Genomic DNA, 17,304 nt, shown 5'->3' on the forward strand with positions numbered 1-17,304 from the left:
CCCCTGGTAGCAGTAGAGATATAGAGGAGCAGATTGGCAGGCAGTGTTTGGAGAGAAGAAAAAATAAATGGGAGACTTCAACTTCCCAAATATAGACTGGAACCTGCTTAGTGTCAAAGGTTTGGATGGGACGGAATTTGTTGTGTGTCCAGGAGGGATTCCTGACGCAGTATGTCGACAGGCCGACTAGAGGGAATGCCATGTTAGATCTAGTTTTAGGAAATGAACCGGGACGGGTGAAGGATCTATTGGTGGGTGAGCATTTGGGGGACAGTGACCATTGCTCCATAACCTTTAAAATTGTCATGGACAGGGACAGGTGCAGAGAGGACAAGAAGATATTTAATTGGGGAAGGGCTAACTATGAGGCTATAAGGAGAGAACTTGGGAGTGTAAATTGGGATGTCCTTTTTGAAGGGAAATGTACCATGGGGATGTGGTCGATATTCAAGGATCTTATGCAGGATGTTAGGGATAAATATGTCCCGGTGAGGCAGAGAAGGAATGGCAGGGTGAAGGAACCGTGGGTGACGAGAGAGGTGGAACGACTAGTTAGGGAGAAGAAGGCAACATACATAAGGTATAAGCAGCATGGTTCAGACAGGGCCCGTGAGGAATATAGAGTAGCAAGGAAGGAACTTAAGAAAGGGCTGAGGAGAGCTAGAAGGGGACATGAAAAGGCTTTGGCTAGTAGGGTTAAGGAAAATCCCAAGGCCTTTTTCACGTACGTGAAGGGTAGGAGGATGGCTAGGATAAAGGTAGGTCCGATTAAAGACAAAGGTGGGAGAATGTGCCTGGAGGCGGCGGAAGTGGGAGAAGTTCTCAATGAGTACTTCTCTTCGGTATTCACCGAGGAGAGGAGTCTTGACCACGCGGAAGGGGGTGCTGGTGAGGGTAATGTTCTCGAGGTTGTAGATATCAAGAGAGAGGATGTGTTGAAGTTGTTAAGTAATATCAAGATGGATAAATCTCCAGGTCCTGATGGGATTTTCCCCAGGCTGCTTCGAGAGGTGAGGGAGGAGATTGTTGAACCGCTGGTAAGGATCTTTGAGTCCTCGTTGTCCACGGGGATGGTGCCGGAGGATTGGAGGGTGGCAAATGTTGTCCCCTTGTTCAAAAAAGGTAGTAGGGATAGTCCAGGGAATTACAGACCAGTGAGCCTTATGTCTGTGGTGGGTAAGCTGTTAGAAAGGATTCTAAGGGATAGGATCTATGAACACCTGGAGAATCATGGACTGATTAGGGACAGCCAGCATGGCTTTGTGAAGGGAAGATCTTGCCTCACAAGCCTGATAGAGTTCTTTGAGGAGGTGACCAGGAAGATTGATGAGGGTAGTGCGGTGGATGTGGTCTAAATGGATTTTAGTAAGGCGTTTGATAAGGTTCCTCATGGTAGTCTTCTTCAGAAGGTCAGAGGCCAAGGGATCCAGGGAAGCTTGGCTGTGTGGATTAGGAATTGGCTTGCCTGTAGAAAGCAGAAGGTTGTGGTGGAGGGAGTGCATTTGGATTGGAGGGCAGTGACTAGTGGTGTCCCGCGGGGATCGGTTCTGGGACCTCTACTACTTGTGATATTTATAGATAACTTAGATGAGGGAGTGGAGGGCTGGGTTAGTAAGTTTGCGGACGACACTAAGATAGGCAGTGTTGTGAATAGTGTGGAGGGCTGTCAGAGCTTACAGAGGGATATTGATAGGATGCAGAGCTGGGCTGACAAGTGGCAGATGGAGTTCAATCCGGAGAAGTGTGAGGTGGTACACTTTGGAAGGACAAACTCCAGGGCAGAGTGCGGGGTGAATGGCAAGGTACTTGGCAGTGTGGAGGAGCAGAGGGATCTGGGGGTTCATATTCACAGTTCACTGAAAGTTGCCTCACAGGTGAAAAGAGCAGTTAAGAAGGCCAATGGGATGTTGGCTTTCATAAGTCGTGGGATTGAGTTTAAGAGCTGCGAGGTGATGATGCAGCTCTACAAAACTCTAGTTAGACCACACCTAGAGTACTGTGTTCAGTTCTGGTCGCCACATTATAGGAAGGATGTGGAGGCGTTGGAGAGGGTGCAGAGGAGATTTACCAGGATGCTGCCTGGATTAGAGCATATGGAATATGAGGAGAGGCTTAAGGTGCTAGGGCTTTATTCACTGGAAAGGAGGAGGATGAGAGGAGACATGATAGAGGTATATAAAATATTGAGAGGAATAGATAGAGTAGACAGCCAGCGCCTCCTTCCCAGGGCACCAATGCTCAAGACGAGAGGGCATGGCTTTAAGGTTATGGGTGGGAGGTTCAGAGGAGATGTCAGGGGGAGGTTTTTCACCCAGAGAGTGGTTGGTGCATGGAATGCACTGCTTGGGGTGGTGGTGGAGGCAGATACATTGGACAGGTTCAAGAGTTTGTTGGATAGGCATATGGAGGAATGTGAGATAGAGGGATATGTGGGAGGAAGGGGTTAGATAGTGTGAGAGTGGTTTGATGGACGGCACAACATGGTGGGCCGAAGGGCCTGTTTTGTGCTGTATGTTTCTATGGTTTTATGGTTTAACAGTACTGCCCTTGTCAATTTTCTTGGTCATTTCTACAAAAAAAAAACTCAAATTCATGAGAAATGATTCCCACACACAAATCCATGCTGACTGTCCGTTATCAATACTTTCCTTTCCAAATGCAGGTAGATCCTGTCTCTCAGAATCTCCTCCAGTAACTGTCCCACTGTTGGCTGACGTCAGGCTTGCCAGCCTGTAGCTCCTTGGCTTGTCCGTGCAGCCCTTCTTAAACAAAGGCACAACATTAGCCACTTTCCAGTCTTCCGCTACCCCACGATGGCTGACGATGATACAAACATCTCTGCTGGGAACTAAGTAATTTCTTCCCTGGCTTCCCACAATGTACCAGGATAGACTTGGTCAGGCCCCGGGGATTTATCTACCTTTATGCGCTTTAAGACTGCCAGCCTCTCCTCTTTTGTAATGTTGATGTGTTTCAAGACATCCCTGTTCTCTTCCCTGAATTCCTGAGCTTCCATGACCTTCTGCGCAGTAAATACAGACGAGAAATATTCATCTAAGACCTCACCCATCTCCTGTGGCTCCACACATAGATGACCACACTGATCCTCGAGGGGACATATTCTCTCCTTTGTTACCATTTTGCTCTTAATATACTTATTGAATCTCCTTTATCTGCCAAAGCTATCTCGTGTCCTCTTTTTGCCCTCCAGCTTTCCCTCTCGTCTATTCCTATATCCCTCAAGGGATTCACTCCTATACCTGATACATGCCTTCTCCTTTATCCTGGCCAGAGCCACGATATCCCTCATCAACCAGAGTTCCCTAATCCTGCCAGCTTTGCCTTTCACCAATAACAGGAACATGCCAGCCCTGAACTCTCCCTATCTCACTTTTACAATCTTATCCCAAAACGTCAACTATCCCTTTAAGATAAGATTTCTTTATTAGTCACATGTACATCGAAACACACAGTGAAATACATCTTTTGCGTAGAGTGTTCTGGGGGCAGCCCGCAAGTGTCGCCACGCTTCCGGTGCCAACATAGCACACCCACAACTTCCTAACCCATACGTCTTTGGAATGTGGGAGGAAACTGGAGCACCCGGACGAAACCCACGCAGACACAGGGAGAACGTACAAACTCCTCACAGACAGCGGCCGGAATTGAAGCCGGGTCACTGGCACCATAAAGCGTTATGCTAACCGTTGCACTGCCGTGCCTGCCCCCTACACTGCTGTGCCTGCCCCCTACACTGCCGTGCCTGCCTCCACAGATGCTGCCTGAACCGCTGAGTTGATGGGAATGTGGGGAGAATAGATTACAGGAAAGGTTAGTGGGGAGTGAGGTTGCTCTGTGAACAGGCTGCCAGGAGCCTGGTGCCTAGGAATGGGAGGCTGGCCGCTTCCACAGGGTCGGATAGAGTGTTGGCTACTTTACCTGCCAGTTGCATTGGCACATCCTGACGTAAATGTTATTAAGCATCCTCCTCTGCCTGGTTGGACATTCATACCATGTGATAGAGGTGGTGGCACCTACATAGGTTGAGATCATGTTACAAACACTTTACTCCTTCTAACACAATGCAGAGGGCTAATATTTCCGTGAACAAATAGCTGACCTGCAAAACTAGCTCTCCAAAGAGACAGTGATTGGGTTTACACTTGGCTCTCCAGACAGACTTGTGCAGGAAGCCTGGGTGGAATGGCTCACCAATGTCCTTTCTGAATGGAAACCTCCCTCACCATTCTGGCCTCAGTGTGAACCCAGCACTACACCGACGTGGACATCTTCCTGCAGCTCTTTGGCTAAAGGAGTTTGGGACTGCAGCAGAATGAGAAGTTCACTCCCTCCCCTGTGGGGAGTGGGAGGGGAGGGAGAGAGAGGGGAGGGAGTGGGAGGGATTGGGAGGGGAGGGACTGGGAGAGGGAGGGACCGGGAGAGGAGGGAGAGGGACTGGGAGGGACAGAGAGGGGAGCGGGAGGGAGGGGAGGGACTGGGAGGGGAGGCAGAGGGAGAGGAGGCAGAGGGAGAGGAGGGAGAAGAGGGAAAGGGAGATGATGCCAGGCTGATGTTGCACATTCCCCCATAGAGCCTTTGTTTTTCAGTCCTGTGCCCACCTATTTGTTTCATCAGCATACATTTTCTCCCAGTGATGTTCGGTCTTTTCCCCATTCTGCACAGTACTTAATTACTCACCAAATTCTCTGAAAATTTTTAAGTTCGGCTACTTTTTATTCCGAAAGATCACCGTCAGTTGGGGCCCTCACCTGTTTGGGATTGTGCAGGGGGTGAACTTACGGGGTGAGGTCTCATCATGTTACATCTGGTAAGTCAGGCTATTCAGTTTCAACTATTCTGAGTTGCTCTGGTGGAGAGCTGGGGTGCACAGGATGAGCTGACCAGCTTCTAATGCTGCCGCCATTCAATGATTCTATCAGTAGAATCAGAGGTTCAAAAGGTAAACGGCAATTTGGACTTTATGGTAAATGCAGGTGGAAAGCAAGAATACTGGAGGCTTGACGTAACACAACGGGCTTTGGTGAGACCATTCATAGAACATAGAACAGTACAGCACAGAACAGGCCCTTCAGCCCACAATGTTGTGCTGACATAGCTAATCCCTCCTACCTACAGAAAGCCCATATCCCTTCATTTTCCTCTCATTCATGTGCCCATCCAAGCCCCTCTTAACAGCCCCCAATGAATTTGCCTCCACCACCCTATCAGGCAACGCATCCCAGGCATCCACCACTCTCTCAGTAAAAAGCGTACCCCTCACGTCTGTTCTGAACCTACCCCCTCTCACCTTAAATGCATGCCCTCTGGTGTTGGATCGCTCAATAATGGGAAAAAGATATTGCTTGTCCACCCCATCTATGCCCCTCATAATTTTATACACTTCCAACTGATCACCCCTCAGCCTCCGCCGCTCCAGAGAAAAGAGCCCAAGTTTGTCCAGCCTCTCGTGATAGCACATGCCCTCTAATCCAGGCAGCATCCTAGTAAACCTCCTCTGCACCCTCTCTAAAACCTCGACATCCTCCATGCAGTTTCTTTAAAGAAAGATGTCTCAAATTCACAGACTTGATTCCTGGGGTGAGGAAAAGCTGAGCAAAGTTTCCCCATACCCTGGAGTTTAGAAAAATGAGAGATTCTGCTTGATACGATAGACAGTGTGAGGACATTCCCCCTTAGTACAAGGGATCACAAATGACACATGAGAAGGAATTTATTCTCTTTGAGGGTCTTGAGTCTCTGGAATTCTGAATCCCAGGAGATGTGGGTGCAGAGTCACTGAGAGAGATCGGGGGAACAGAGAGGAACGGGGTCGGAAGGGAAAACGGAGTTGAGATCATGATCTTCAATGCGGAGCAGCTCGAGAGGCTATCTGGTGATCCCTGCTCCTGGTTCCCGTATCCCACCTCATACAGTACCCCTCCCGCTGTTTGTTACATTGTCACAGCTCCATTATTGCCTGTGACTGGCTCGGTAATCTCCCCTCTGTCTCAGCTTCACCTCAAAGCGATCGTCAGGGGAACGTTTGAAACCTCCTGCACTGTCTGTGGGAAGGTGCGGAGAGACTGAAGTGCTCGGGACCCAGCTGGACTACAGCGCACCTGAGCAACTGATGAGTCCGGCTTGGGGGGGGGGTGGGGGGGGGGTGGTTGGGGGGGGGGGGGTTGGTGGGGGCAGGAGCTGCTGCTCTGGGCATTGTTGGGGTCGGTTCTGCCACGTGAGATGGGACGCTGCAGGAGGCCGTTGTATCAGGAAGCCTGTATTCAGGAGTGGAACCATTCAAATGTTTTCTGATGGAGAGGCATCTTCCATCCTACTCCTGATCCGATGTCTCTGCACACACTGATAGCCCACGAAAGGGTGGAGCTCTCCCAGTGTCTGGGGGGAATGAATGGGAATGGGTTACAGGGATAATTAGTGGTGCGTGGGATTGCGCAGTGACTCAATGATATCCTTCTGTGTATGGGAGCATGTAAACAAAAGTTACACATTGTTAGGAAGGGTGCGGAAAGAAATGCAGCCAATTTTAGACATAACCCAGTAAGAGCTGAGCTCACAGAGAAGGGTCAAAGTACCAAGGAGTGGAGAACAGAAGAAACTCGTTAACCTGCTTCCTGAGGTATCAGGGACAGCTGGATCAGGGCCAATAAACAAGTCAAAACATGTTGTCACAATGTCTGGGAACAACTGAAAAAGAGTTTAATGTAAAAAGCAATAGGCAGCTTGGGTTAACTAGTTAACTGATAACAAAACTAATTTACTTTGGACCCCAAAATCCTGAATCAAATCTCATTCACAGGAGCAATTCAAGCTCAGGTTCTGCAGAAAAGCACGAGGACAGTTTGCTTTTACCAGTGAACTAGGCAAACCCACTCCATCCATGGGGTCCTGAACAGAAGTCGTTTATAGATGTCCACCCCTGCAAAACAGGTGCTGACCCACAATGCAAGTGAGCAGACACCTGGGAATGAATGTGACCAAAGCTCTTGGGTGACGATCAGTTCAATTTTAGGATATCTACCCATATTTTAGGGGTTATGGCCCATATTTCAGATGTTTTTTTTCCTTCCATTGAAGACTCCCCAGCATTGCTACAGCCTTGCAAGCTTTTCTCTAGCATATCTAATTCCCTATCGAAGGTCACAATGGAACCTGACCCTCCCAGTGCGTTCACATTCCCAATACACACTTTGCAAGGAGTTCTTCCTCATGTCAGTCTTAAGTCTCCTTCCCACTGCTTTATCTGGGTGACATCCAGTTCTGACCAAAGCCTCCTCCAGACCCTAAATGATGATTTCATATAACATCTATCAAATCTGTCCTCTCGAAAGAAAGAAAACAGTCTCCCGAACATATCCTTGTGACCATAGCCCTTCACCCCAGAAGCCACCCTTGTAAATCTCTGCGGGATCCTCCCCAATGCCTTCACATCCTTCCGATAATGAGGTGACCAGAAGCAGGCTCACTGAGGTGAGCAGGTGCTTCATGCTGACTTCCCCTGCTTTTATTTTCTATGGAAATAAATGGGGGAATGGGATTGCTGGGCTTGCTCTGAGGGACAGCAGAGCCTAAATCAGTTGAATGGTCTCTTCTCAGTTAGAAGATGAAAAATATATTAAGTACCAAGTATACTCTAATGATAAAGCCCAACATTGTGTGTACTACAGCTGAGATCTGCAGCCAGCTGCATTGTTTTGTCATTTAAATAAGACTGGTGATCTTCAGACCTGACAGACTCGGGACCCCAGACCACCCCGGGAGTTGGTGCAACGGCTCGAAGCTCAGGGAACCTCTCCACTGCCTCAGGAAATGTGGCTACAGGGCAGGGCGGCAGGTCAAACTGAAACACAGGGTCCTAAGACCTCCCCTTCCTACCATCCTCGTGGCTAATGTACAGTCTCTGGAAAATAAAACTGAAGACCTCAGAGCAAGACTGCAGTAGCAGAGGGACAACAGGGAGCGGTGTCAGGTAAAGGCAGAGGCGGTGGCGTTTGCTTCGTAATTAACTCTTCATGGTGCACAGACGTGGCGGTTCTGTCTCAGTCCTGCTCTGCCGACCTGGAACATCTGGCGGTCAGGGGTCATCTGATCTACCAGCCGAGGGAGTTTGCTGCCATCATCCTGGTAGTGGTGAACATTGCACCCCTGGCAAATGTCAGGCTGGCACTGGAGGAGCTGAGCACTGTGATCAGCAGTCACGAGACAATGCACACTGATGCCGTCCCGATCATCGCAGGGGACTTCAACCAGGCCAGCTTGAAGAAGCCTCTGACCAACTACCACCAACGTGTCACCTGCAGAACCAGAGGAGTCAACACACTCGATCACTGTTACACCACCATCAAGAATGCTGACCGTGCCATCCCACGCCCGCACTTTGGCAAGTCCGATCACCGGACTGTACCTCTACTCCCAACACACAGGCAGAGACTGACGAGTGCAGCACCAGTGGTGAGGACTGCAAAGGTCTGGTCCAGGGAGGCTTTGCTGCACTGCTGCAGTCAGAGGTTACCACCTGCTTCAAAAGTGCAGCAATCATACCAGTGCCCAAGAAGAGCAGGGTGAGCTGCCTCAATGACTATTGCCTGGTAGCACTCACATCTACTGTGATGAAGCGCTTTGAGAGGCTGGTCACGGCTAGAATTAACTCTTGCCTGAGCAAGGACCTGGACCTCTGCAATTTGCCTACCGCCACAACAGGTCTACAGCGGACACAATCTCACTGGCTCTCCACTCTGCTTTGGAGCACCTAGACAACAGCAAAACATACATCAGGCTGCTGTTTATCAATTACAGCTTGGCGTTCAACACTATCATCCCCTCAGCACTAATCAACAAGCTTCAAAACCTGGGCCTCTGTATCTCCCTCTGCAACTGGATCCTTGACTTCCTTATCAGGAGACCACAGTCAGTGCGGATCGGTAGTGACATCTCCTCCTCGCTGACAATCAACATAAGTGCATCTCAAGGATGTGGGCTTAGCCCACTGCTCTACTCTCACTACACTCATGACTGTGTGGCTAGGCACAGCTCAAACGCCATCTATAAATTCGCTGATGACACCACTGTTGTTGGCAGAATCTCAGATGGCGATGAGCGGGCGTACAGGAGTGAGATAGATTGGCTGGTTGAGTGGTGTCACAACAACAACCTCACACTCAACATCAGCAAGACCTGATTGTGGACTTCAGGAAGGGGAAGTCAGGAAAACACACACCAGTCCTCACTGAGGGGTCAGCGGTGGAAAGGGTGAGCAGCTTCAAGTTCCTGGGCGTCAACATCTCAGAGGATCTGTCCTGGGCCCAACACACTGATGCAATCACAAAGAAGGCACGCCAGCGGCTCTACTTCTTTAGGAGTTTGAGGAGATTTGGTATGTCACCAAATACTCTTGCAAATTTCTACAGATGTACGGTGGAGAGCATTCTGACTGGTTGCATCACTGCCTGGTATGGAGGCTCCAATGTGCAGGATTGCAAGAGGCTGCAGAGGGTTGTAGACTCAGCCAGCTCCATCACGGTCACAACCCTCACCCCATCGAGGACATCTTCAAGAGGCGGTGCCTCAAGATGACGGCATCCATCACGAAGGACCCTCACCACCTGGGACATGCCCTCCTCACGTTACTACCATCGGGGAGGAGGTACAGGAGCCTGAAGACCCACACTTAACATTTCAGGAACAGCTTCTTCCCCTCTGCCATCAGATTTCTGAACGGTCCATGAACACTACCTCGTAATTCCATTTTTGCACTATATGTTTATTTTTGTAACTTATAGTAACTTTTATGTCTTTATGTCCTGCACTGTCCTGCTGCCACAAAACAACACATTTCACTACATATGTCAGCGATAATAAACCTGATTCTGATTCTACCTCATTAATTACCTTTTCAAGCTGCCCTTCCACTTTCAATGATCTATGCACCCACTCTTTCAGGTCCCTCTGTGCCTGCACCCTGTTTGGAACAGTATTCTTTATTCTACAATGCTGGATAGCATCATAGTGTTTTCTAGCATCATAGCATTCTTCATCTAGATTCCAGCATCTGCAGTACTTTGTTTCTCTATTCTATCTTGCCTCTACGCATTCTAACAAAATGCATCATCTTAATTCCTCCACATTAAACTCCATCTGCCACGCACCTGCCCAGTTCTATAACCTATTCATATCTTGCTGCAATTATCACTGCTCCTCGTGGTTCACAGTACTAGGAAATTTTGTGTCATCTGCAGATTTAGAGATTGCGGCTTGTACGTTCAAGTCTAGGTCATTACAATAGATTTTAAAAAAGCAATAGCTCTAACACTGATCCCTGCGATCACCCTCTGTTGTCTGTTACTTAGTCAACTATGTATCTATGCCATCAATTTTTCCTTTTATGCCAGAGATTCAACTCAGCTGTTAAGTGGCACCTCATCGAAAGCTTTCTGGAAGTCCTTGTACATCATATCAACTGTGCTACCTTCATCAAAAAATTCCATCAACTTGGTTAAACACAATGTGTCCTTAACAGATCAGTGTTCCCTCCTATTAATCCTGTTTTGGACCTAAAAGCCCTGCAGTTTAACTGACTGGCCTGTAGTCGCTAGGCTTATTCTCACTTCATTCCTCAACGGTTTTGGGAGGGAAGGGTTAGATAGAGCAGGATGAGATGTCGGCACAACATTGAGGCCCAAGGGCCTGTACTGTGCTGTGGTGTTCTGTGTTCTATGTTTAAATGCAGAGGAGATTCACCAAGATGTTGCCTGGATTGGAGGATGTTAGTTATGGGGAGAGATTGCTTTCCCTGGAGTGAAGGAGGCTGAGGGGTGAGAAGCTTATAAGATTATGAGAGGCATAGATAAAATAAATAGTCAAAAACTTTTTCCAAGAGCAAGAAGGCATGGGTTTAAGGTGAGGGGAAGGAGTTTTAAAGGGGATCTGATGGGAGGTTTTTTTTTTACACAGAGAGCAGTTGATATCTGGAACACGCTGCCAGAGGAGGTGGTGGTGGAGTCAGATACAATCTCTATGGTTAAGGGACATTCAGACAGAAAGGCAGAGCAGGACGCAGTCCTAGTGCGGGCAAATGGGATGAGTATGGATGGGCAAAAAGGTCAGCATGGACGTGGTGGGCCGAAGGGCCTGTTTCTGTGCTGTACCACTCTGTGAGTAACATTTGTCAATCTCTAGTCCTCCAGCATCACTCCTGTGTCCAAAGAGCACTGAAAGATTAGGGTCAGCCCTCCCATGATTTCCTTCTGTACTGTCCTCAAAATCCTAGGATTCATCCCATCATGTATTGGTGACTTAACTACTTTAGGTTGAGCCAAATCTTCTAAAATCTCCAAGCGATCAGCTTTAACATATCCAGTGTCTCAACCACCTCCTCCTTCACTATTACCTTCACCCCCTTGCCCTGGTGAAGACGAATGCAGAGTACTCCTTCAGAACCTTAGTATCCCTGTGCAAGTTTCCATTTTAGTCCTCAATGGACTGTGTGCTAACTTTGTGTGTTTCTCAGTTGAGTACACCGAGATCTCTCCACACACCAGCATTTGACAGAACCATTTAAATGCACCTCTGCTTCTTTATTCTTCCCACCGCAGTGGATATCCTCACATTTCCCCTCCTTAGACTCTACCTGCCATCTTTTTGCCCCGTAACATAAACTCACTATAACCTTTGCAGCTTCTGCATTTTGCACACATCCTACTTTCCTATTTATCAGTAAATTTGACCTGTTAGATTTGGCCCTTTCCTCCAAGTCATGAGGATAGACTGTAAATAGCTGAAGCCCCAGCAATTCACAAGGGAGTTGAGACCAATAAACCTTGGCACATTTGACTTACTGTATATAAAGTAACCCCATTGATTATAGCTTGGCAACTTGAAAACAATCTATTATCCTTGCTCCTTGACTTCTGTCATTAACCAATCCTATATCCATGCTAATATATTATCCACAGGTCTTCTGATCTCTCTGTGGTTAAAAGAAAAAGGAGGTGAAGAGAACGCCTGTGGAAAATCTTGTACAGGGCTGTTCTATTTTGCCTCCAGAGGAGTGCAGAATCTATTGAAGTGGAAAGTGCTGACAATTGAAGGCCACTTCACAATTCACTATAGAGACTGACAAACCTCATCACAGGTGACTTTATCTAAATGCAAATGGTTCACAATGGAGCCTAGAGGCCTCAGCCAATGCGACATGGTAACAACGAACGTGGTTTTGATAGCCAGTGAGAAAGAAGATCACAGCCAGGTTGTCAATCAGGAGCTGAACATGTGGCTGATCATGTGCTTGCTCCGGGCTACCCATGGGGATAAAGGGTGGCTGGTATAACATTAGTGCTACAGTCAGAAGAGGAAGCAACATTGTCACTTTGTCTCGAAGTAACAGTTTATCTCAGCAGCTACCAGCTAACATGGTGATCTGTAACAGAGCAGATTAAGTGTTGTCTAATGGACTTTGTAGAGGGCAAAGGTCATGACAGAAAGAGAGTCACTTGATTATGTAACGACCAAACATCTATCTTGTAAACTGGAAAGTTGAACTTCTACAAGGATCAGAACCCTACTGTGTATTAACCTTACAAATGGCTTTTGGGAATTCCAAATATACTGCATCTGCTGACACGCTTTCATTAATCACCCAGTCATGCCCTCACTCTAACCTTGAACAACTTTGCGGGATGTGATTTTCCTTTCGTCAAAACCAGATCTTTCTGCCAAAACATGTTGTACTCTGTTCTCATTTCGTTAATGATAGATTCCAGCATTTCCCAACAACTGACTGGTTTAAAGCTCCCTGTTTTCTCACTCACTTCTTGCTAGAACGGCAGTGCTACAGGTGCTGTTTTCCAAGCTGCTGGAACCTCTCCACAGTCTAGGGGATTTTGTATGGTGACAACCACTGTCTCTGAAGCACTCCTTTTGACACATGACGACGGAAGCCATGTGATCCGATGATTTGGCAGCAGGTTTTCCCCTCGGTTCGCTGAGTACTTCTTCTCTAATAATTGTTTCAAGTTCTCCCATGTCTTTTGCCCAATGGTGACCTGCTTTCAACACCAACGGAAAATAACAACACTGCCATTCTGCATTTTTTAGTAATTCCCCTGCTTCAGTTTCTCCTCTTCTTTATATACTTGTGGAAACTTTTACCATCAGTTTTTATACATGCTGCTAGTTTACACTCAAATGCTATGTTTTCTCCCTCTTATCAATGTTTTCTCCATGGACTCTGGCTAAACTTCTAGCTGGCAACATAATCAAAGATGCCACCCAGCCCGGACATTCTCTCTTCTCCCCTCTCCTATCAAGCAGAAGATACAAAAGCCTGAAAGCACGTATCACCAGGCTCAAGGACAGCTTCTGTCCTGCTGTTATAAGACTATTGAACCGTCCCTTTGTTCAATAAGATGGGCGCTTGCCCTCACAATCTACCTTGTCACTGCCCTTGCACCTTATTGTCTGCCTGCACTGCACTTTCTCTGTAACTGTAACACTATATTCTGCATTCAGTTATTGTTTTCCCTTGTACTACCCCGATGTACTGATGTGGTGAAATGATCTGTATGGATGGCATGCAAAACAAAGTTTTTCACCGTACCTCAGTACATGTGACAATTATAAACCAATTTACCAAATATCCTTTGTTGGTTTCCAAGATCCTCCCAACCCTTAGGCCTACCACTGGTTTTTTTGCAAATGTAAAAGCCCTTACATATCATCCTTAACTTGAGTTTGTCACAGAGGTGTCACTTTACCCAAGGAGTCATTATATCTCACCGTAAAGAATATTCTGTGACATTTATGATCTTTTCCTTTAAATGTCTGCTTATCTACCATCTTACCTTTTAATTTAATTTCCCAATCTACTTACTCCTTTCAAATTTTCTTCTTACCTTTAAGATACTAGTTTTGGATTAAAGTGTATTACTCTCAAGGTGAATGTGAAATTCTACCATATTATGATCACCCTTCCCAGGGTGATCCTTTACTGTGAGATTACTAATTAATGTTCCCTCATTATACATGATTAGATCTTAAAATAACCTAATTCTCTGGCTGGGACCACAAGTCCCATAAACAGGTCAGTGAAGATGCCGGAAATCCAAAATAAAACCAACAAAATGAGGGGATTCTCAACAGATCGGCTGGTATCTGTGCACAGAGAAACATTAATTCTATTTTCAGGTTGCCTTTCATCAGAATCCTGCTGCCACGTGCTTTAGAGATAATAGATGCTTTGGTTACACCTTCCAAAGTTCTACAGATTCTGGAATAGAATGGATTGGTCTGTGGTGAATGTGACTCCACTATTAAAGAAAGGGGGAAGAGAGAAAACGGGGAACTACCGACCTGTTAGCCTAACGTCAGTAGCAGGGAAAGGATTGCAATCTAAATTGAAGCTTCTAGTTACAGAACATCTGGAAAGAAATAATAGAACTGAGCAGAAACAACACAGGGTTGTGAAAGAAAAATACTGTTACATGAATCCGCTGCAGTCCCTTAACTGTTAGAGCAAGTAAGAGAACGAGTCGATATGGTGTGTTTGGATTTTCAGAAGATGTTTGATAAGATCCATGTAAGGTGCTGATCATCAAGAATGGAGCGCATGGATTGGGAGTGCTATGGACTGAGAATTGGTTATCAGGCAGAAAGCACAGAGTGGGCATAAACCAACCCATGGCAGGTTGGCAGACTGCGGCTAGTGGGTAGCGCAGGGGTCAGTGCTTGGGTCCAGGTTGTTCACAATCTGTAACATTGACTTGGCTGATGGGACAAATATTTCCAAGTTTGTCGACAGTACTAAACTAGGTGGCATTGTGACCAGGAAGGAGGGGGTAAAATGTAGACAACAGAGCGGGTACCTGGACATGACAGATGGGATACAGTGTGGAAAAGTCTGGCACAAGTAACAGGGAAGAGGATTATTTGTTAAATGGTGAGAGATTGGGTAGTGTTGATGTTCACAGGGACCCTGGTGTGTACACTGTTGGGGGAAGTTGAGGAATTGATAAAGTGGGAGTGTTGGGGTTGGAGTGAGACATCATTTCACAGCATGAAGACCTTCCTTCAACCCAATGTAATGTAAAGGCAAGCAGAGGTCTGTCCTGAGGCTGCAGGGCAGACTGCATGAACAGGTGGGAGCTGAGATAGAACATAGAACACCACAGCACACTACAGGCCCTTCAGCCCATAATGTTGTGCCGACATTTTATCCTGCTGTAAGATCTATCTAACCCTTCCCTCCCACATAGCCCCCTATTTTTCTATCATTCATGTGTCCATCTAAGAGTCTCTTATATGTCCCTAATGTATCTGCCCCCACAGCCTCTGCCGGCAGTGCGTTCCACACACCCACCACTCTCTGTGTAGAAGTGGACAGTGCGAGTGGAATGTTTGTAATTACATTCTGTAATTATGTTAATGGGTATAAGAAATGGCAGTGTGTGTGTGCAGTAGGGTGCTGGGGGAAGGTAGGGAAGGCGAGACCCTACCTCCAGCTCTGCTCTGCATGCCAGCTTGTTGAATAATGACCTGTTACATTGACAGTTCCGGTCTCCGTGTGACTCAGTTCGGAAGGCCACAACATACACGAGGCGCTGAAGGCCAACACGTGGGTCCAGCGGGCGATTCAGAGGAGAAATGGAATGTTAGCCTTTCTCACCACAGGACTTGAGGAGATGTTTTACTGCAATTGCACAGGGCATTGGTGAGACCACACCTGGAGAACTGAGCATCGTATTGGCCTCCTTGAATGTCCTTGTGTTAGAAGGATGCAGTGAAGACTCACCTGTTTCCCAGAGTGGAGTGTTTACCATACCACGAGGGATTGAGCAGACTGTATTCACTGGAGTTTAGAAGAATGAGAGCAGAGCTCATTGAAACATACACAATCCTGAAAAGGCTTCCTCTGGCTGAGGCATGGGGGACCAGGGGGCACAGTTTCAAAATAAGGAGGAGGCTGTGGAGAAATTTCTTCATGTGATGACCCTCGCCAATTTTACAAAAGCATCCGACCTGGATGCATCACGGCTTGGTACGGCAACTGCTCTGCCCGGGACCACAAGAAACTGCAGAGAGTTGTGGACACAGCCCAGCGCATCACAGAAACCAGCCTCGCCTCCATGGACTCTGCCTACACTTCTCGCTGACTATCTACCTGCACTGCACTTTCTCTGTAGCTGTTACAACTTTATCCTGCATTCTGTTTCGTTTTCCTTTCCTCGATGTATGGAATGGCCGGCGTGCAAACAAAAGCGTTTCACTGACCATTTACCTACCCTCGGATCTTATCGATCTGATGCTAATTTTCCTGTGGCCCAGGTATCCAGCGATCACCGCTGGCTCGTCTATGTGAAGCCCCAATTGTCGCTGGGCAACTGCTCTTCGTTCTGTCTGAAAGCACCAACAAGCTGGAGATACCGGGCAGTTTTGGAGAGGGAGGAGGGGGTAGAAGGGAGCTGGCGGTAGAAGGGAGCTGGTGAGAGTCCGGCACTGTACAAAGTCTCCTGCTTGCACACCAGGCTGGCCCTACCCGGGGGTGGTCCGCAGACCCAGCAGGCTGGAGAACGATTTGCACTTCGGGCAGCGATCACTCACGGCCAGAAACAGCTTGAGAACGGCAGGCGCCCCAACGGCAAACCGGACCACCGCCCACAGCCCAGCCAGTCTTGCCCCGGGCCGGCTGTGACCCTCTGCCCCGGGCGGACCTGTTACCCTCCCCTCCCCTCCCCTGCCCCGGGCGCCCCTGACCCCCTGCTCTGCCCCGGGCGCCCCTGTTCCCCCTGCCCTCACCTGTTGCTCCGGTCACCGCCACCGCTGAGGCTCGGCGCGATCGCTGACCTGCCCCAGACCCGGCTCCAGCCCCCGGGACCCGCGCCGCGCCGCGCCGCCACGCTCCTCAGCACCGCCGGGAAGCCCATCTTCCCCGCAGCGACCCGCCGCAGCCCGGGACAGCGGAGAACTGGAGGCAGCAGGCGGGCGGGGAGTGGGCGGGCGCCACGCCCACATACCCTGAGAGAGAGTGGGGGTGGCCGGGGCAGGCCGGTCCCCGGACAGCGGACGGTGTGGAGGGTCTGAGCCCGGGCACCGGGGCATCCTCCGCCAACCTGCAGAGTCCGCCCTCCGCTGCAGCCGGCCAGCCCCGACCGCAGGACGGAGCCGGTCCGAGGGGTTGCTCCACAGGGCAGAGGCAGCCCGGGACTGACAGAGGGGGAGGAGGGGGTCAGCTGGCGGAGCGGCTGCGGGTCAGGGACAGAGCCCGGCTTCTGCTGTGGTTCTCCTGGGAGTGAA

General features: G+C 48.5%; 1 protein-coding gene across 1 annotated transcript in view; it reads right to left on the minus strand.

Annotated features, from left to right (window-relative positions):
• Positions 1-17,304, minus strand: part of acsf2 (acyl-CoA synthetase family member 2) — a 174,991-nt gene extending 157,687 nt beyond the window's left edge. The window contains exon 1 of the mRNA XM_052033283.1: positions 16,807-17,304. Within this exon, the coding sequence (XP_051889243.1) occupies positions 16,807-16,934 (128 nt within the window). The 5' untranslated portion in view covers positions 16,935-17,304. The remainder of the gene's footprint in view (positions 1-16,806) is intronic.

Source organism: Pristis pectinata, chromosome 18 (assembly GCF_009764475.1).
Source record: "Pristis pectinata isolate sPriPec2 chromosome 18, sPriPec2.1.pri, whole genome shotgun sequence".
Classification (NCBI taxonomy): Eukaryota; Metazoa; Chordata; class Chondrichthyes; order Rhinopristiformes; family Pristidae; genus Pristis; species Pristis pectinata.